The 21346-nt window shown below is 37.3% G+C and overlaps 1 protein-coding gene across 3 annotated transcripts in view; it reads left to right on the top strand.

Moving 5' to 3' along the window:
- CUL3 (cullin 3) overlaps positions 1–21346 on the top strand; it is a 97021-nt gene that overhangs the window by 21845 nt on the left and 53830 nt on the right. Inside the window, exon 2 of one of the 3 annotated variants that reach the window (XM_086719773.1) lies at positions 775–972. The exons of 1 other annotated variant lie outside the window; for it this stretch is intronic. In XM_086719773.1, coding sequence (XP_086575899.1) covers positions 775–972 — 198 coding nt within the window. Of the gene's footprint in view, positions 1–774; positions 973–2161; positions 2313–21346 lie in introns of those variants that run through there. One more of the 3 variants, XM_086719775.1, reaches the window with a different exon arrangement.

Genomic DNA, 21346 nt, shown 5'->3' with positions numbered 1-21346 from the left:
TGGGCCCACTTGTGGTTAGTGGTTATGTATTTAAACCAAGACCTATTGAATATGGGTGTGTGTGTGTTACTCATTTACTTTCAGCTACACACATGGGTGAGTGTGAGGAGTTGGTGGGTAGATGTGGTTTAGAATGGTAAGTATTTTGGAGGGGAGAGGGGCAAGTGATTCATGGGTGTATACAAGGTAGCTACAAATGATGGGACTGTGGAATCTGAACTGGGAAAGGAAAGAAAATAAGAGAATCCTAGGTTAAACAGAAAATGTGGGGTTTTTGTTTTGTTTTTAATTGCACGTCTTCTTCCAATCTTTAATTTGCTAAGGAGCTCTGTAAATCTTCAGGAGAGGAAAATAGTGTTCATGTCCTCAGTTTCGTTTTTTTTGTTTTTAATTAGGGAACTCTTTCTGTCTCAGCATCTCTCTGAGCTTGTATTCCACTAAATAAACTAAGGGAAGGATGTCTTAACACTTTTGGCTAAAGCCAGGTATTAACATCGGGGATTATGATTTCATTTAAATTGGAGGGTTTTGATGCATGTAAGAAAGGAGGAAAGCCTTAAGGATTTTTTAAAAAATTGGCTTTTGTCAGCTCTAAAAACTATTCTTATGTGTATTTTTTAATTTTTGTTAGAACAGACTGTTAACATCCTTATTAAGTAATGCAGATTTATAGTCATAGCCATATAATAAAATAATTACTCTGTGGACAAATACAGAAAGATTTTCAACCATTGGTGTTTTTTTTTGTCTTTTTGTCTCTCTTGGATATTACAGATGACCATGGATGAAAAATATGTAAACAGCATTTGGGACCTTCTGAAAAATGCAATTCAAGAAATCCAGCGTAAGAATAACAGTGGTCTTAGTTTTGAGGAGCTCTATAGAAATGCTTATACAATGGTTTTGCATAAACACGGAGAAAAGCTCTACACTGGACTAAGAGAAGTTGTTACCGAACATCTCATAAATAAGGTATCCAACCTTAAAGGACTATTGCTAATTCTTTGGAATCTAGAAAATCCTTGATATACTATATAGTACTGTGACTAGCAGTGTTAGCTTTAAAGGCTGTAGGAAGCCTAGAGAAATAATAATTAGTGGCTGTATTCTAAAACCTCACTCAGAATTTCTAACCAGCTAAGTCACAATTTTTGATAATTGAGGGAAGATGAAATTTGTGATTTATGATAAATACATTCTTTGTAATCATTATTAAGGAAACAGACTTTGATTAACTTATAAATGCTTGTTTATTAATGTGTGATTTACAGATCATTATTTTTTCCTTGAAATGCTTAATCAGTCAGCCCATTTTAGCTTTCTCTATACTTGCTTTCTGTATACTTGAAAGGAATAAAGCTACAATGTTTAAAAAATATCCTCTAAGACTTTTCACCAGTTGAAATTGACTCTGTTTTAACCAAGTTCCATAGCAAACATGAATTTTTTTTAAAAAAAACATAAATTAGTGTTGGGCTATTAAAATTAGAAAATGTTTCTTTGGTTCTAAAATGATGTTTTTGTTTTTTTAGAATAAATCTTTATATAAAGCAAAGTTTTCTATTGCAAGTATGTCTTGCTTTTAAGATTGTCTGATGAAATGTAAAATACCACAGATAAATAAAAACTTCTCAAAGTTTTTGTGTGGTAGTAGGGTGTTCGTTTTTTAAATTTTATTTTGAAAAGAAATGGAAAAGTTGCACCAAATAGTACAGTGATCTCTTGTAGATTCAACAGTTGCTAACATTTTGCCAATCTTGCTGTTGATATTTGTTATTATTACTATTATTGATATTACTATTACTGAACAATTAGTGAATAAGTTTTAAGATCATTTACCCTCAAATACTCTGGGATGTTTGTCCTGAGAACAAGGAAATTCTCTCACTTAACCAGAGAACAATGTTCAAAATTAGGCAGTTTAACATTACTATAATACTGTTACCAAATACAGTCCACATTCATATTCATCAGTTGTCCTCTGTAGCAGTGATGTCCTTAGAGCAGTTCATTTTCTGATCCAGGATCCAATCCAGGATCATACACTCCGTTCCTCAGCTTTTTGTTTTTCAGCACATTGACATTTTTGACGAGTATAGGCCAGTTGTTTTGTAGATTGTCCCTCGGTTTTTGGTTTGTCTGATTGTTTCCTCATGACTAGTTTCAGGTTATGCATTTTTGGCAGGAATAATACATAAGTGATGTTGTGTCCTCAGTGCATCACATCAGGAGGCACATGATGTCAGTTTATCCCATTATTGGTGATGTTAACTTTGATCACTTGGTGTCCGCCAGATTTCTCCACTGTGAAGGTACCTTTTTTCCCTTTGTAATTCATAAGTAATTTGTTCAGATATATTTTGAGACTGTATAAATATCCTGTTCCCCAAGAAACTTTCATGTGATGGTTTTAGCATCCATTGATGATTCTTGCATGAATCATTATAACTATGGTGGTTACAAAATAGTCACCTTCTGTTTCTACTATTCCTTCCATAATTTCTTTCTCTTAAATGGGATTATGTAAGCAGGTAGCTAGTGTTTCAAGAAGCAAAGTGATTGTGGCGTTCATGCAATCAACAGGTTTTTTTAGTGCCTGCTCTCCACAGCTTTCTAGGAAAATGCAGTGGGTGCGAAGGGTTATGATACCCTTGTCTTTACTGTGATGTAAGAGATGATGCAGACATTTGGATACCAGTGTGAGGCGTTATATAATTAAGTGGGAAATGAATTGAATGAGCAGTAAATGGCTTAGGAATTCATATGAGGGAGAGATTATCCTGGGCTGTAAGATTTCATGGGAAGATACCAAATTGAACTGAGCCGTGAAAAATTTGGGATATAAGTGAACAATGTGGAAGGCATTCCAGGATGGCAGATGTCATGTGATTATACAGAAATAATAAATTTGGTATACCTAATGTGTACTAAAGGTGGTAAATAAGAATTTGAGGTATATAATAATTTGTGGGGATTAATAGATTGTAATGTTGCAAAGGTGGTTTGGGAACAGATTGGAGAAAGACTTGAATGTCAAGCTAAGGAATTTGGACTTAACAGTGGAGTTTTTTGGAAATTTTTAAGTGGATGATAATGTGACAGAATATTTTAAGAAGATTAGAATGAAAATGATATATAAATGTAGAATTGGGAGGTTGTTTGCTAGAAGCAAGGGAGAACCTGGAAATTTTTGAGTAAAGCGATAGGCTAGAAATGAATAGATTGAGGAGGTGACAAATTTTGTTTTCGGTAATATTAGAGATTTTTATAGTTGGAAGCAGCCTTAGAGATCATTTCACATGTGAGGGAAATTGAGTGTGAGATCATCACAGAATTGTGTTTAGAGATATACAGGTTTAGAGCTTGAGCAGGAACTCCGAACTGGAGATCGAGATTGGACGTGTGGTAGCACGTACTGAGGATTAAGTGTTGGAGTCCAGAGAACAAAAATCCCAGAGCCAAAGGACAAGTCTTCAAAAACAAACTGGTACGTAGGTGTGGGAAATGAAGAAGTCTAATTTAAGAAACTTGGCATCAAAAGAAAGAAGAAATGTGGAGTGGGAGAATTTTGCTTCAAGCTGTTGAAGGGGAGAAGACTGGAGCATCGGAGTTCTTGGATATGGAGAGAGTGCGGAATTGAGAACGACTGAGAATTAACGGTAGAATAGAGGCACGTTCTCATTTGCCAGAGATTCCATGGTGAATGATGGTAGTGACTGTGTGCTTGGTTCAGTTCTCGTGCATTTACATGTTTTAGTTCTTGGTCACAAACTAATGAGCCAGATACTACGATTCTCCTCTGTTTTACAAGTGGGGAAACCAAGGCACAGAGACTTAAGTGATTTGTCCAGATGAACATAGCTAGTAAGTGGCCTAGCTGGAACAGTAGTCAGGCAGTGTGGCTTCAGGCTGAGCCCTTGACTTCTCTGTAGATCTGCTCCTGAGGCATAATGAATGGATCAAGAGGCAGTAAACACATTGAAAATGAGGGGATTCAAGTAAATTGCCTCAGTGTTTGTAAAGCCATAGTCCTTTAAATTCTAGCTCTTGCTTTATTTATAATTAAAATGAAGGAGCTGGCAGTAATATCTCCTGAGATTCTTTAGTTCTAAAACTATTACAAATCTAATAATTAAACTGGGCATCTTCTGGAAACGTGAAGAAGAGACTCGGAGTAGCCCTTTTTGGGTATATACTAAGAAATTGGCAAGTGAGGAAAAAGATAGCTCAGTAGGAGTTGGCCTGAATGTGCGATTTGCCGTTTTTGTTTGTCTTGAAGTGCTGCTTTGCAGCTTGGGCACAGATGCGGAAAAAACATCTGTAGTTATGTGCTGTGTTGAGAATTGGCTCCTCCAAAAAGCAAGGAGAGGAGGGGAGACCGGAGTGGAAAATCCGTGTTTAAGTGATTTTTCAACTCTGAACCATGGTTAGGTAGAAATTGAAGTCATGTGAACATTACTCTGTGCTAACTGTAAGAGTTTCAGCATATTTTTGAGTTGCTTAAGGTGGTCCCATACCTAAGGTTAATTGTTACTTCGAAATATAGGCAGTTAGTTCCCTGTAATATGTTTCAGAGAACATGTAGTCAAGTTAATTGTGCTGAAGAAATTATATATGCCACGTTCTTTTTATTTCTCTTACATAGGCATTAATGATACATCACCAGCATCTCAACTTGTTCGTCGATTTTTTTTTTTTTTCTTTGACAAACACTCATTTGACAAGTTTAAACTAGGCAATTTCTGACTAGGAGATGTACCAATACTAGTTTATCTCAGAATTCATTTCTTTATTTCAGCTGAATTAAGTCTTTTAACCTCTGCTAGTATCTGTGCTCATTTTTGGGTTTTCTACTTAACTTATTTCATTTTTACTCTTAACCACACAAATATAGTACTACTATATGAAGGGGACACGAACAGGGCCATTATACAGTAGTCTTAATGTGCCCTGGTGCAGGAAATCTCAGTTTTTTCTACCAAATGGGACTTAGGAATGTTACTAACATAATGTGCAAAAGTGTAGTTTGCACGAAAATTGCTATTACCTGTTTGTACGTTGAATTCTCTGACAGGAAGGTGAGAGAATGGTTTAGGGTTCTGTGGGATCAAAGTAACCATCTTCAGTCTCACAGAATGTGTTCCTTTTTGTGGTTCTGAAAGCCTTACTGTGTGGTCTAGTCATCAGGGGTTTTTTTGTTCACTGTGCTTTTAGCAGTTTGCCGAACTGCGTAAGCAGTAACATTTTTTTTTTTTTAAAGCAAAGTTATTTCCTACTCAAGTGAACATTTCAGTGCTATGGTATAGGCAGCCAGAACCTATTTTTTTTTTTAATGTTGAAGGTTTCAGATGAAATACATTTTTATGGAGAATTGGGGCTGGTTTATCATAGTTGCTAGTACCCTGGATTTAAGATGAGAATAGTAAACATCTGGGCAATATCTTTGGTAAAGCAGAGTGGCATAAGTAAACTATCAGAGCACATGAATGGAGGAACTTCTTTGAGATGAAAGTAACTGATTATTGGCTTTAGAAGTAATTTCTCAAAATTGAAGCCGACATAGAAAAGCTAAATGCTTTTCTCTTACTTGGTTAGTATATTCTTCCTAGGTCTGGAAGAATGGTCCCTTTGAGGAAACTGAGATCCAAAGGAATTCAGTAGATTTCTCTAGACCACAAAGCAAAACTTAGGGTGTGATATGGCTCTTGTGCCTTGCCATAGGAAAAAACTCTGGTCTTATTTTAGAAAATATGAAAACATTTCAGAATTCACAGGGATTGGCTTTTCTTTAACGTTTATTTCTAAATAAAATAACTTTAAATTCATGGTTATACTAGAGAAAAAAAGTTCTGCTACTTTCTAATTTTAAGGATTTTTAAATTGTAGATCATTTTGTTAAAGCCTCAAAAATATCCACATAAGGTTTATCAGTACAGAATTCAGCATTCAAAACTGTATGTTATTTGCTACCTCTGACTTAGGTGTAAAAAATTAGTTGGGATGCATTTGATCCCTGCACACATGGAACAGATTAACAAGTAAACAAATGTTTAGTTATAAAACATAGTGAAGAAAATGGGCTGTGACGATAAAGAAGAGGGTAACTATGTAGGCCAAGAAGGGGGTCTCTGAGTAAGTAATACTTGTAACGATGTTTAGACTGGGACTTGAAGAGTGAGAAGGTGCTCGTGACAAAAGTGGGTTGAAGAGCATTCCAGGCAAAGGGGATGGCTGTAGAATATTTTTTCTTTATAGGACCAGATAGTCAATATTTTCAACTTCCTGAGCCGTATGTTCTCCGTCGGCAGTCCCTCAGCCCTCTCCTGTTGTAACACCGGAGGAGCAGTAGACCATATGTAATGAATGGATGTGGCAGTTTTCCAGTACAACTTTATTTTAGAAAGACAGCAGGCCATCCTTTGCCAATCCCTGGAATAGAGAAATTGAAAACAAAGCCTGTTGTGAATGGGGAATTAAGTATTGGCAGTGGGGAAGAACGGGACGGGATGAGGTTTGGAGAGAGGCATTGAAACCATGGTGTAAAGGTTTCATACTTAATTATATGTGCATTAGGAAGTCCTTCAAGAATTTTAAGCAAGACAGAGACGTGATCTGATGCAGATTTTTAAAATACTACTCTGGTTGCTATGTGGTGACTAAATCAGAGGGCCCAAGAGTTGAAGTGAGCAGAGCAGGAAGGAGTAATCTAGTAATTCAGGTGAGCGATAGTGGTGATTTACACGAGTGTAGTGACATTGGGGATAGAGACATTTCAGATTCAGGATACTTTGAATATAGAAAGATTGTTACCCCTGAATAGATTGTGTAGGGAATGAGGAGGAGGAATCCAAGATGACTTCTAGGTTTTTGGTTCTTGAACAGCAAGGTGTTTCTATTTTTTTCAACATAGGTTTGGGGTAGAAAAAGGAGTTTCCATTTGAATATATTAATCTTAAGATGCCAGTGAAATTGGATACGCAAGTCTAGTTCTCTGAGAAATTTTGACTGGAAATGTAAATTTGGGAATTGTGAGCATGTAGATGCTACATAAAGCTTTGGAAGTAGATAAATTCACACAGAAGAAAACGAATGGGGACTTCAGATTTAACCCTGAGGAATTTAAATGTTTCATGTAGATTTAAGGATTGCAATGGAAACTGAAAAATAGCCAGGTACTTTAAGACTCAGCTCTCACCTTAAGTTATAAAATCATTTAATGTCAACATTTATTTAGCAGTTTTGGTTTTCATAATCACTTTGTCTGTGTGTATATATGTGTGCGTGTGTGTGTGTGTGTGTAATGGCTAAAGACTATTTTTTTTAATTAATTTACTTTTTTTAACATTTATTCATTACTGAGAGATAGAAACTGAGCATGAGCAGGGGAGGGGCAGAGAGAGGAGGAGACACAGAATCCGAAGCAGGCTCCAGCCTCTGAGCCGTCAGCACAGAGCCCAATGCGGGGCTCGAACTCACAAACCGTGAGATCATGACCTGAGCTGAAGTCAGATGCCCAACCGACTGAGCCACCCAGGCGCCCCTAAAGACTACTTTAAATTTCAGTGTAGTGCCAGTCAGTTCTGTTACTTGTGGGCAGGGTTAGGTAAGGTTAGAACCATCCTGTTTTTAAATTTTTTTCCCCTCCTTCAGCTTTATTGAGGTGTAGCTGACAAAATTGTTAAGATATTAACGTGTTTGGGTTTTTTTGGAATCATCTTTTAGAAGATTGCTGTTTGGGATTTAAACTTGACAGAAAGCCTTTAATTTAAGCTCATAGTAAAGTAACTGAGGACTTCTTTTTCTTCTTTATCCACTACTGAACACTCCATATTTAATAATAAATAACCTAGAAGTAGCTGCAGTGGAAAAAGTACTGGGTAGAAAGAAGGGAGAACTGGGCTTTAGGCCTAATTCCACCACTAACAGTCTTGAACAAATTACTAGACGTTCTCCTGGATTTCAGATTATTAATTTATAAAATGAGATTGGGATTGTTTTTGTTAATAATCTCAGTGAGCTTTAAAATTGTATAATGGCGGGGCGCCTGGGTGGCGCAGTCGGTTAAGCGTCCGACTTCAGCCAGGTCACGATCTCACGGTCCGTGAGTTCGAGCCCCGCGTCAGGCTCTGGGCTGATGGCTCAGAGCCTGGAGCCTGTTTCCGATTCTGTGTCTCCCTCTCTCTCTGCTCCTCCCCCGTTCATGCTCTGTCTCTCTCTGTCCCAAAAATAAATAAACGTTGAAAAAAATAAATAAATAAAAATAAAAAAATAAATAAATAAAAAAAATAAAATTGTATAATGGCTTGTGTGTCTTGATAATTTTGGTTTATTAAGACTTAGGAAGATTATAGTTTTAAAGTTTACCATTGTTCTTTCCTGTGCCATAATAAGTATTTAGAATAAAAACATTTTCTTTTTCAAAAATATTTATTTATATTTGGGAAGGAGAGAGAAAAGTCCCAAGCAGGATCTGCACTGTCAGCGCAAAGCCCAACATGGGGCTCGAACTCATAAACCGTGAGATCGTGACCTGAGCCAAAATCAAGAGTTGGACACTTAACCAGCTGAGCCACCCGGGCGCCCTTCCCTCCTTTTTAAAATGTTTGTTTATTTTTGAGAGAGAAAAACATTTTTATTTTTTAAAAAAAATTTTTTAATGTTTATTTATTTCTGAGACAGAGAGAGACAGAGCATGAATGGGGGAGGGTCAGAGAGAGGGAGACACAGAATCTGAAACAGGCTCCAGGCTCTGAGCTGGCAGCACAGAGCCCGACGCGGGGCTCGAACTCACGGACCGTGAGATCATGACCTGAGCCGAAGTCGGACACTTAACCGACTGAGCCACCCAGGCGCCCCGAGAAAAACATTTTTAATTGTTTCTTAAAATCAGGGGAGAAACTCTTATTTTAATGTGGGAAAATTTTTATTCTAATTTCGTGATGCTTAATGGTTTCTTAAATTAGCCTTATGCTTAATTTCCCCTCTTTCTCTCAACTTATTAACTCTGTAGTAAGAATTGAGTAATGTGGGAGCCTCATAAATGAGCTAATTCTTGTGCTTTGAAAGTTTGAACAAAAAAGATATTCACTTTTTAGCTCTACTAGAAACAACTTCTTACTGCTAAAAAGAACAATTATTTAAAGTCTTTCTGTGAGCACTGGGTATTATATGTAAGTGAGGAGTCACTAAATACTCCTGAAACGAATATTACACTCTATGTTAAATAACTGGAATTTAAATTAAAAAAAGAAAAGAAAAAGAAAAAAGGATTCGTCCTGTAGATATATTTAAATATGTATATAAAGAATATGCTACTGTTTATTGTAGTATTGTATTTAAATGCCAAAAAGGCTGAAAACTCTCTAAATGTTAACTAATAGACTGTTCAATAAATGGAATTATATCCACACAATGAAAAAAAATCCATCCATATAACCTGTGTTTTTCAAATAATATCTTACTTTGGAAGGAAGGCAGATTAGTCAGATTAGAGGTTCCTCCCGCTCACTTTTCATTCATTTAGAAAACTACTAAGGACCTATCATGTGCCAGGCACTCCTCTAATAAGCATTTACGTTATATCAAAGGTCCTTGCCCTTGCCTTTGGGGAACTTAAGTTTTGGACGTAAGCACTTGAAAAACTGAAGCTTTGAAGAAGGGTTTGAATTTTTAAATGGCTTTCTTGTTTGAGTTTTTTGTTTTGTTTGTATGTTTGGTAAATTGAAAAGTCTTTCTGTAAAGTAACACACTACTGTTTATTTTTTGTATGTAGGGTTTCCTTTGCTGAAAATGGTATCTCTGGGTAAACTATTCTTTCAATATATTGATTTTTCTTCCCATTTTTAAAGAGAGAATGAGAAGAGCCAGAATTTTAAATACTGTGTATTCACCAGTAAATTAAAGTGTTTCTGTGAGGGTACTAATTGCATGTGAAAATGAAGTTGGTATTTCCCAGTAAGCTCTGGACTATTTTATAAGTCAGTTATTTAAACAGACTTGACTTTTTATAAGAAAGCTTTTTAGTGATTTTCTTTCTAGGCAAATGTGGATGAATGTAGGTTTTTTTTTAAAATGGCATTTATGTTCAAAATATAAATACAGTGATTGCAGTGAATTACAAGAGGACATTGATAGAAACACTCGGGAATAAGATTTTCCTTAGCAAAGACATTTCATTTCAGAGGCCCACAGATACTGAGTCTCTTGTTTCATCTGCCAAAAAAATAATTAAGACACTATGCCTGTCAGCAAGACTCTCCCAATTTTAGTGGAGGTAATCAGATTTGAAGGAGAATTATTTTGCCTGAAGAATTCAGGGCAGAGTAGAAAGAGGAGGTCATTTTCGACAAGCCTTAAATAATTATTAAAGATTCATCGTGTGACCAAAGGCGATAGTCCAGAAAATGGTGTGAGTTAAAAAAGGCAGGTAGGTACGATGAGCACAGTCAGGTATGGTCAGTGTAGGTGGAATATAAAAGGCGTCTGATGGCATTTTTTGGGAATGAGAGTGTTAAAGTTAGTTGGACTCGTTTTTGAAAAACATGGTAGGGGACTTGGGTTTTATCCTGTGGGTGGTGGGAACCATTGGTTTTAACCTTCTAAAAGAGACTGACCAGAGTGGAGATGGAGTGAAAGATGTAGTAGGCATTCCTTCTTCAGTGCTTCATTGCTGGGCATCTTTCGTTCGCCTGCCATCTTGTCTTGTCCTTTTTTTCTAACTGAAAAGTTGTTGAAAGAAACAATCCATTTCATTGAAATTTGCTTGGGGTGATGATGAGAAAGAAGGCTCTGAGCTAGAGGTACAAACCCTTAATGGATATGTTTTGGAAGGGTGGCTTGAATAGGAATAGCGTAATCCCCAAAGAGGAAGAGATTACTGGGGATAGCGTAGGGAACAGAAACCATTAGAGAGTCAGGAAGATAGCAACCATGGGATATGAGGGGAATAGGAACTTGAGTAGCTACTACTTTGAAAGGACTGGCAGAGAAATGATGTTGGGGGAGCGCCAGGCTTAAAGCTTGGCCTAGGTTATTTGGTAAATTCACCCATGTGTTACGTATCAGCTATTCCCGCTTAAATTGTTAAGTAGCCTGTAAGCACTGTGAGGGCAGGTACCTACCTTTTCTGCTTTCTTGTCTTGTTGTAATGTCTAGTGATGTTTTTTTTAATTATAAAATAAGCACATGAGCCAAGGGTAAGACCTGTTTTATTCATGTTCGTGTCTCCTTCTCCTTCATATAGTTGGCACTCAGTAATTGTCGATTGAAATGAATCCCTGAGAATACTAGCAGTCAAATGGAAACCATGCTTTATATCCACGAACTGCCAAATTCTGTTTTGTCTTCCACATGTGCAGTGATACTTACACCTACCCAAGTTAATTGCTGAATCCAAACCCTGTTTAAGCAGAGTGTATTTCACCATTTAAAAGCACAGTGTAATTTCTGGGTTGTATATCTCTCATTTTTTGAGATGATTCTGCTGGCAGCCAGATCGTGTGATCCTGTGGAACCGTGGACTTTTTTCCTCCACGTTAACTCAAGAAACGAAAAGACTGATTGCCATATTGCCATGCTTTGTATATGTCTTACTAGTTATTCTGTGAGTGGCCCTGTTGTTCAAAGTTTATGATAGTGCTATAATGGTTTTTTATGCATATCTTTTGTTTTAACCATTGTGAATGGAATACTCTACAAATGTTAGATAATTCATGTCCTTCTGTGGTACACTTAGGCTCCATTAAGTAAAAAGGTACCAGTTTTCATGGTACTACTTTGTACTCAGAAATCAGGCTTTTTCTAAGGTGTATTATTTTTTTAAGTTAATAATACTGTGAATTTATTTTTTAAAAATGAAGCCAAATTTAGACAGTTAGTTACTTAAATATGTAGCAGATATTCTTCATGCATGAAATTAAAAAGTATGTTGTCCTAATTCCCACTCTGTGCCCCTACTTTGAGCCTCTCGTGATTCTCTAGTGCTTCCCATCATACTGTACTTTGTATTAAGGTCATATGAATGCTAATGTTAGGCTCCTCTTTTCTCCCTTCCCCCATAGAGACTGTAAAGTGGCTGAATGCATTTTGTATCCCCCATAGTGGCTAGCACCCTGGTTTGTCTGTCGGAAGTAATCATTAAATACTTGAACTGATAGTTCGAAGAAAGATTTTTATGTTACCCTTTTGAGTTAAGAGCTTTGTTTTGACACTTAAAGAGCAAGTGAGGGAATATTGCCACTAGGAATGAGTTTTATGTTAAGATTACAAGTAATGTGCTCTTTGTAAAATGGTTAAACTTTTATTACTAACTACGTATACATTAGTAAAATTACTTAAGAAAAGTCTTCTGATAGCAGTCAAGAAACAAGTTTTCCCTGTAGTCACTATCTGACTGTTTGGTCAGTGATACTGGTATGATTCCTCTGATCAAGACGGCCACCTTTATTCTAAAAGTTAGTGGAAAAAATGAGAAACAACACTGTCTAGGAAATATTGAAAGGTCAGTGATCTTTAGATCATTCAGGAATCTCTTGTCATTAGTCAATGCTTGGAAAGTTTAAGATCTCTACAAAAGTTAAGATGAATTCTCCCAACCTTGGTAGAAGTTTGCTTTGAAATACAAAATTCTGAGGTGGTTATATGTATTTTGAGAGAGAGCAACATCTGTTCACCAGCCATATATTGAATACACAAATAATAGGATATTAGCTGTATTACAAGTTCCTCAACCTGTAAAATAAAAGGAAACCTTCCAGTTACAGGGAGAAATAACTGTTTTAGAAGAAAGGAAAGCAAGAATCAAGTGGGAATTGAGGCTTAGGAAATAATTGTATAAAGTATTTAAACATATGTATGTATGTATGTTTTATGTTCCATGCTTTCAAAATCTCAAGCACTTGAAAATGCAGATTCTGATTCAATAGGGCTAACATAGGATCTGAGATTGTGCATTTCTCTCTCTTTTTTAATGTTTATTTATTTTGAGAGACAGAGCAGAGGAGGGGCAGAGAGAGGGGGAGAGAGAGAATCCCAGGCAGGCTCTGTGCTGTCAGTGCGGAGCCTGATGCAGGGCTTGAACTCACGAACCGTGAGATCATGACCTGAGCCGAAACCAAGAGTCGGATACTTAACCGACTGAGCCGCCCAGGCACCCCTGAGATTGTGCATTTCTAATAAGTGCCCAGGTGATGATGATGATGAATCTTGACGATGACAGTGCTCTGTGGACATTTATAGAGTAGCAAGATCAAATATCTGTGCTAATAATATGAATATGTAATACAAGTAACATTTTGATATTCGCAAATGCTTATATGGCATTTACTGTGGGCTGGGCCTTGTTATAAGCATTATTTGTATATTAACTGATTTTATCCACACAACAGCTCCTTGCAGCAGGTGCTGTTACTGTTCCTTTTTTGTAAAAACTTGATGCACAAAGAAATTAAGTTACTCACGGTCACGTATCTATTAAGTGTTGGATCTGTAATTTGCATCAGGCAGGCATGCTTTCCAGCCTCTGCACTCCGGTGTTGCCACTATTCGCTCTGTGGAACTGTTGCATAAAAATAGCAAAACATAACGCTATTTTTAATCTTTTAATTCAGGAATTCTCAGGAGAAAGGGAAGAGCTGTGGAGCTTTTTAAAATTTTTTTTTCAACGTTTTTTATTTATTTTTGGGACAGAGAGAGACAGAGCATGAACGGGGGAGGGGCAGAGAGAGAGGGAGACACAGAATCGGAAACAGGCTCCAGGCTCTGAGCCACCAGTCCAGAGCCCGACGCGGGGCTCGAACTCACGGACCGCGAGATCGTGACCTGGCTGAAGTCGGACGCTTAACCGACTGCGCCACCCAGGCGCCCCAGGAGCTTTTTAAAAACTGTCCGATTAAGAGACATGTCTTCTATACTCCATGGTTTGGCTTCTCTGGAGATCACTCCTGTAGGTAGCCACTTTTATTGCAGGTTTATATCACATCACTCTGGTGTGGTTGAAAGGTTTTTGAGATCTTCAAGAATAACTCTTTAATGACATTCCTTGGAAAAATAGGGTTTCCCTAACTGGTAAAATTTGTAAAGTGACAAGCCCTCAAATCATGTGTGCGGGACTCTGAAAAAGTTCAAATGTTGTTAAGTGGGAACTTAAACGCTATTTTGTGATCATGTAAATGTTGTGCACTTATGTAAATAGTTCAGTCAGATGAGATAAGCAATATTTGTTTTAGAATTTAGAGCCAGAGAGGTACTTTTTAGCAGGTCCTGTGGCTCTCAGGTTTTTTTTTCTTTTCCAAACAGTGGGAAGCCCCACTTTTAAAATCATACGAAACCAATATAAATCATATTTGCTCAGTGAAATGGAGCCTGCCCTGCAGTGGTACTAAGACATCTTAGTGGAGCAGGATGTGAATGCCATTGTTCTTGTCAACCCCAGTGATATAACAGGTGAGAGGAGCTCTAGACCAGATAGGTTAAGTAACTTATTCAAAGTCCTAGTTACTAACTTCCCTGGAAAGTTGTTTTCAAATACTAATTTGATTGTTTTAACTCTTGGGTGACTGTTAAAATCTGACAGATTTCTAGGAGGTTACAGCTTTTAAAGTTAGAGTTTCTCTGTGATATTTTTAGAATGTTCTTTGTGTAATTAACATGTGCTCCATGACCCATTTTGTGTTTCTAATACACAGTGTGTATTTCAATGCAAGATAGTGCTAAATACAATTTTCCGTACTTCAGAGATTTGTCTGTATTTGAAATTGTCCTGCATTTTGAGACTTTTAAGAAGGAAGTCATTCATTTTCAGTAGTTCATATCATCGTTAATGATATGGCTCAGTTCTAGTTTCAGCGGACTTCACAGCCAAAATCTTTATAATTAGTGTTAGCTGATGAATTTCTTTGTGTCACCTAAATATTTAATTAGGATTGGCTGGCTTGGATTTTGCCCAGACATTGAAACTTACAGAGGGCAAAAAAATCTTAATTAATGATTTAATTTGTGTGTGTGTGCGTGCGTGTGCGCCCGCCCCCCTCCCCCGCCGGGTACTAGTGCTGTTAGAGGGTGGGGGGAACTGTGAGATCATTAATGTCCTTTGATTCTCCAACTAGCCAAGAGTTGCTGGCCCAGGGTTGGCCTCCTTGTCAATCCATGAAGGTATTTGGTTAAGAAAACTCAAGGCAAAGACTGGGAGTTTAGAGGTCTTGCTCATGCCTGCTGGCCTCTCCTGTCATCCTCCTTTCCATCCTTCTCTTCCTTTTGCCAGTAATTTGATTGATTTGAGAATGTGTTTCCTGCAACTTGGACATTAATTTATCAGTGAACAGATTTTATCACAATGTTGAAAAATAAACATTTTCTTTTGACTTAGTAATTCCACTTTAATCTTTGCTAAGGATATAATTAAAAGGACAGGAAAAGCTATGTTCACAGAAATGAAGAATGTAGTATGCCAACATGAATTATTCCAGAGTCATTCATAGGTTTACACTCTCAAAATAATAATTCTTTCATTGTTTGGCATTCAAGTTGGTTTTTTTTTTTTTTTTTTTAAGAGATGATTTTTTATTTTTATTTTAGAGAGAGCATGCTAGTGGGGGAGAGGGGCAGAGGGAGAGAGAGAATCCTAAGCAGGCCCCATGCTCAGCACAGAGCCCAACATTGGGCTCGATACCATGACCCTGGGCTGAAATCAAGAGTCGGATACTCAACTGACTGAGCCACCCAGGCACCTCTCAAGTTAGTTTTAAAAATAAGCATTGTGGCATCATAGCTTATGTTTAGGATATATAATAATAAAATGGTCTAACTTGAGAATCATAATTGTTGCAAGTTCTTAAAAAGCCAGTATCAATAAAAGTAGCCTTTTATTTTTATGTACAGTTTTATGAATTTTAGCTTATGTATAGATTCATGTAAATGCTGTCATGATCAGTACAGAACATTTCTTCACCCCAAACACTCCTATTCATTTATAATCACATCGTCCTCCCACCCCAGTACCTGGCAACCACTGATCTGTTTCGTCACTATAGTTTTGTTTTCTCAAGAATATCACGTAAATGGAACAACACAGTCTATAACCTTTTGAGACCAATGTCTTTCATTCAACATAATTATTTTGAGATTGAACCAAGGTGTTGTATGTATCAGTAGTTTGTTCGTTTTCATTGCTGAATGGTATATCCTATTGTATGAATGTACCACAGTTTACATATCCATTTACGTGTTGTATGTAGTGTTTTATGATTATGAAGAGAGCTGTTGTAAACATGCACATATAGATTTTGTGTGAAGAGAAGTTTTCATTTCTCAAGAATAAATATCTAGGAGTGGGATTGCTGAGTCATATGGCAAGTGAATATTTAACTTCATAAGATACTGCCAAACTGTTTTCCTGTCAGGCTGTACCATTTTGTATTCCCGCTAGGAATGTATATAAGAAGAGTTCTAGTTGCTTGGCATCTTTGCAAATACTTGGTATTGTTAATTGTTTTAGCCATTATCGTAATGGGTGTGTAGTGGTGTCTCATGTTTAAAAGTTTCATTTCCTTAATGGCCAGTGTTGTCGGACATCTCTTTTCACGTGCAGAATTGCTTTATATAACGTCTTTGGTGAAGTGTCTGTTCAGGTCTTTTGCCCATTTCTTAATTGTTTGCTTTCTTTACAGAGTTGTAAGAGTTCTTCTCTCCCTGTGTATCTCTATATAGAGACAGATGTGAGAGATTTATTCTGGATACAAATTATTTGGTATTTTCTCCCATTCTGTAGCTTGTTTACTGTTTAAACAGTCTTCAGAACAGAAGTTTTTAATTTTGATGAAGTTCAGTTTATTATTATTGTTTGAAATCAGTTTTAGGTTCATAGCAGAATTAAGGAGAAGGTGCAGACATTTTGTATATTTCCCACTGTCTCCCCCACTATCAGCATCCCATACCAGAGTGGTACATTTGTTATTATGATTAACCCACAGTGATTTATCATTATCACCCAACGTCCATATTTTATATTAGAGGTCACTCGTGGTGTTGTACATTCTGTGGATTTTAGTGAATGTATAATGAAATGTATCCACTATTGTAGTGCCATACGGAACAGTTTCACTCTCCTAAAAATCCTCTGTGCTCTGCCTGTTCATCTCTCCCTCCACCCTAATGCCCACTGATCTTTCTATTGTCTCCTTAGTTTTGCCTTTTCCAGAATGTCATGTAGTTGGAGTGATACCGTTAGATAGCCTTTTCAGATTGTGTTTTTGCACTTCATAATATGCATTTAAGGTGCCTCCGTCTCTTTTCATGGCTTTAATGCCTCATTTCTTTTTAGTACTGAAGAATATTCTATTGTTTGGATGCACCACAGTTTATTGTTTCACCTACTGAAGGACATTTTGATGGCTTCCAAGTTTTGGACTTTATGAATAAAGCTACTGTAAACATCTGAACCTGGGATTTTGTGTGGACATAAATTGTTAACTCCTTTGGTACTTCTGCCAAGGAGCATCATGGCTGGATCGTATGGTTGGAGTACATGTAATTTTGTAAGAAATTGCCAGACTGTGTATCATTTTGCATTCCCACCAGTAATGAGTAGAAGAGCTTGTTCACTACATCCACCTCAGCATTTAGTGTAGTCAGTGTTTTGGATTTTGGCCATTCTGATAGATGCGTAAAGGATGTCCCATTGTTGTTTTAATTTGCAATTTCTTTCTTTTTTTTTTTAAGATTTTATTTTTAAGTAATCTCTGGGGCTTGAACACACAACCCCAAGATCAAGAGTCTCACTCTCCACCAACTGAGCCAGCCAGATGGCCCCTCAACTTGCAATTTCTTAATCAGAGATTGAATATCTCTCAGTATGCCATCTGGTTATCTTTTTGGTGAGGTGGCCAGGTCTTTTGCCAGTATTTTAGATTGGGTTCTCTTGTTGAGTCTTATGAATTCTTTGTATATTTTGTATAATAGTCCTTTGCCAGATAGGCCTTTTGCAGATATTTTCTCCCAGTATGTGTCTTGTCATCTCATTCTCTTCAGCAAAATCTGTTGCTCTTCAAGTGATTCTAATCCTCTGTCAGGTTTGTGATCTGCTGCTCTCGACTGCTGTCTGTATCTTGCTTTTTGCAAGGCCAAGGGCCATGAACAGCCATCAGGTTTCAACTGCTCATTTTAGCCTTGTCAGCTGGTCCCATCCTACTCTCTGTTTTCATGACTTTGTTACTTGTTTTTCCTTGTCTCACACTTCAAATTCCAGGTCTTCATCTGGACAACCTTCATGTAGCTTTTCTTACATAACAATGTTGCACATACCTGATCTGCAGGTCCACTTTGGACTGGACCACCTCTACGGCAGGCTTCCTTCCTGCTTGCCTTCGCTGGTGCAAAAACCAGTGCAGGGTGTGTTAGGGGGCGAGATGAACAGTGTTATTTCACACACAAACTGACCCCACTTTTTATTTCAAATTTTCTGTATTCTGTTAACGATTTGTAAAATAAGGGTTAAGTCTTTTTTTCCCCACTTAATGTGTTTTTTGACTTATGTACGAACATACCTTCTTTTAAGAACCCCATTTTAATCCTCATAACGGTTGAATTTTCATCTCCTTCCTCCTTTTGATGGTATGTATTTGAACAAATACTTGCTCACTCTTCATGTCTCCGAGTAGAAAAAGATTTTTCTGAGGCAGCATTAGAAGAATTTTTTTGCTCACAGAGTGATCTGAATAAGAGGAGAATGCAGCAAGTGTATCTAAGGCATTTATTTTATGTCTTCCAGTCACATATCTGTATTTGTGTGTACATAGTCATTCAAAAATAAATGTAAGAGTATGTCTGAAAAACATCTTCTGGGACACCTCTTAGAACTCCCATGTCCCGTTATAAAAGCTAATTGTGAATGTATTTAATACCGCCGAACTTTACACTTAAAAATTAAGCTGGTAAAGTTTACATCATGTGGAAGTGATGAATCATTTCTGCTTATGTCATTGGCCAAAGCAGATCCATGGCCACATCTCACTTCAACAGTAGACAGACAAATGAAATACAACAAAATTAACTTAATAGCAGATATTTTCTGCTAAGTAAAATTCATTGTTACTGATATGTCAGGATAAGTTTTTGAAGTATGCAAATAAAGCAGTTTTATAATTTATGACACATTGTGCTCATTGATCACATTTTTCATTTTGTTGAAAGGCAGCAAGAAATACGAATATTACTTAAGTACTTGGTATGTTTTATTTTAAAGTGTATATAAGTTAGTGATTTTAGGAAACATCTTTTTTTAAATAACCTTAAAATTTTTAATTGGCAAGTTTTTCATTCATCTAACAGATATACCAAGCACATTTTTGCATTCCAAAATTAGGGTGACGTTAATACAGTTTAAGTGTAACTTGATTTTATAACAAAGGGTCATACCAAAGTTCATTTAAGTCCTTAAGAATAATTAATTGCTAGATATTCTGATGTTTGGAATACAGACATTTTATTTTTGTCATATAGTACGATTTCTCTGGCATTGTCATGATTTTAATTTAATTGCTACTCAGAATTTAGTGTTTCAGTGAACGAATATGAAGCTTGGTGAAAAATGTTATAAATAGGTGTATTTTCATTTTGTAGTTTTTCTACCGTTAGCTACCTTGGGAATTTGCATCTGACAAGTGGTAGACTTAATGAGTTGAAATAAATGATACATTACCCACTTTACAAAAATGTATTTATTTAACACAGTACTGTCTACGAACCTACATGAGTGTTTATCGCTTTTGATATAGTCCAAATATTGATGGGTGATATGTGTTGAAGTCAAGGAACTTAGTCTTATGAAGAAAAGATTATATATAAAATAAAATTCTAAATTAACGTCATATAGGCTAGTGGTTTTCATAAGATACGTAGAGTAGAACAGACATACTGTCTCCTCACTAAAACCTCTTAATGACCATTTTTCCTCTAACATAGAAGAAAAGATAGATGCATTTTTCTCAGTTTGAACTTATTTTCTCGTCTGTTGGGAATAGTGTGTTTCGTGTATTTTTTTTCAGTCTTTGGTACTTCCAACCACTTGCTTATACTTGTTTATACTAGTGCTAACACACAATGGAATTTTATTTACTGTTTATAATTCAAGTTGATAGATCTCTGTATATGTCAACACACATGAAATCATTTCTCACAGACCACCATGACTTCAGATTCTCCCCAACCTAGAAATGTTTAACCACTACTGCAGATGTTTGGGGATACAACATGTCTGCTGACACTGGAGTTGGGAGTTGAGCTAGACCACAGAGGACTGGTTGGGTGTGAATGATTGAGAGGTTGGCAGTGTGGTCCCAAAGTGTTGTAGGAACTTAGAGAACAGGCGCACTGGTTCTTCATGATAAAGCTAGAACCAGAGTCTGCATTCCGTTTTCTAGTCCGCAGTCTTCCCATTGGACTGATCACACGGCAGGAAATAGTGGTCCGGAACCTCTTACTAGAGAAGGTGGCAGTATGCTTGTAGACGGTGGGAAGGAATTCTTGACGGCTGAGTTGTCTTAGCAGGATTGCATTAGGACGGCATTTCAGACTCCGGGCAACTTGATGTGCAAAGGCTGATATCCTGAAAAAGCTTACGGTGTTGGAGGTGGATCATGGTGTTCAAGGGCAGGGTGAATGAAGTAAAGGGTCTTACAGATGCCAGGCACTGTGAGGTGTGGGAGGCACACAGAGAAGTCAGAATCCGTGCTGCCGTCGTTCTTACGTTTTAGTGAGAGCGACGGTAAACGGATAAATATGTGACAGAGTAGGTAGTGACAAGTACTGTGAGGAAAAATTTAGGGTTAAGAGTGGAGATAGAGGCTGTTGTTTGAAATAGGGCGGTCGGGGAAGACCTCTGTGTGGAGGTTAAACTTGAGCAGAAAGAAGTGAGGGCGTGAGCTCTGTGAAGCCTGCAGAAGAAAGGGGCAGAGCACGGTTGCTGTGTGCGGCTCCGTTGTAGCTGGAGCACACTGCGTTAATAGTTGATGCTCATTCAGTGTTCAGAGTGCCAAGCACTGTTCTAAGTGTGTTGCTACTATTTCACATATAAGGAAACTGAAGCACAGAGTTGAAATAACTTTAACACAAGGTGACACAGCTAGTCAGGGCGCTGGGATTTGAGCCCGGGTAGTTTGACTCCAAAGTCAACATTCTCAACCATTCTATAAAGATGGGGAAAGGGAGGCGTCGTAGGAAATTTAGTTGGAGCAGTAGCCTGGGGCCAGTTATGTGGGGCCCTGTAGTTCTTACCAGTATTTAGCATTTTATTCTTACTGTGATGTTAAGTTGTTGGAGGGTTGAGAAATGCCCAGGAGGTGGCTTTCTGATT

Source organism: Puma concolor, chromosome C1 (genome assembly GCF_028749965.1).
Source record: "Puma concolor isolate L17-30 chromosome C1, mPumCon1.1.hap2, whole genome shotgun sequence".
Taxonomy (NCBI): Eukaryota; Metazoa; Chordata; class Mammalia; order Carnivora; family Felidae; genus Puma; species Puma concolor.
This window is presented reverse-complemented; position numbering and strand designations above follow the sequence as displayed.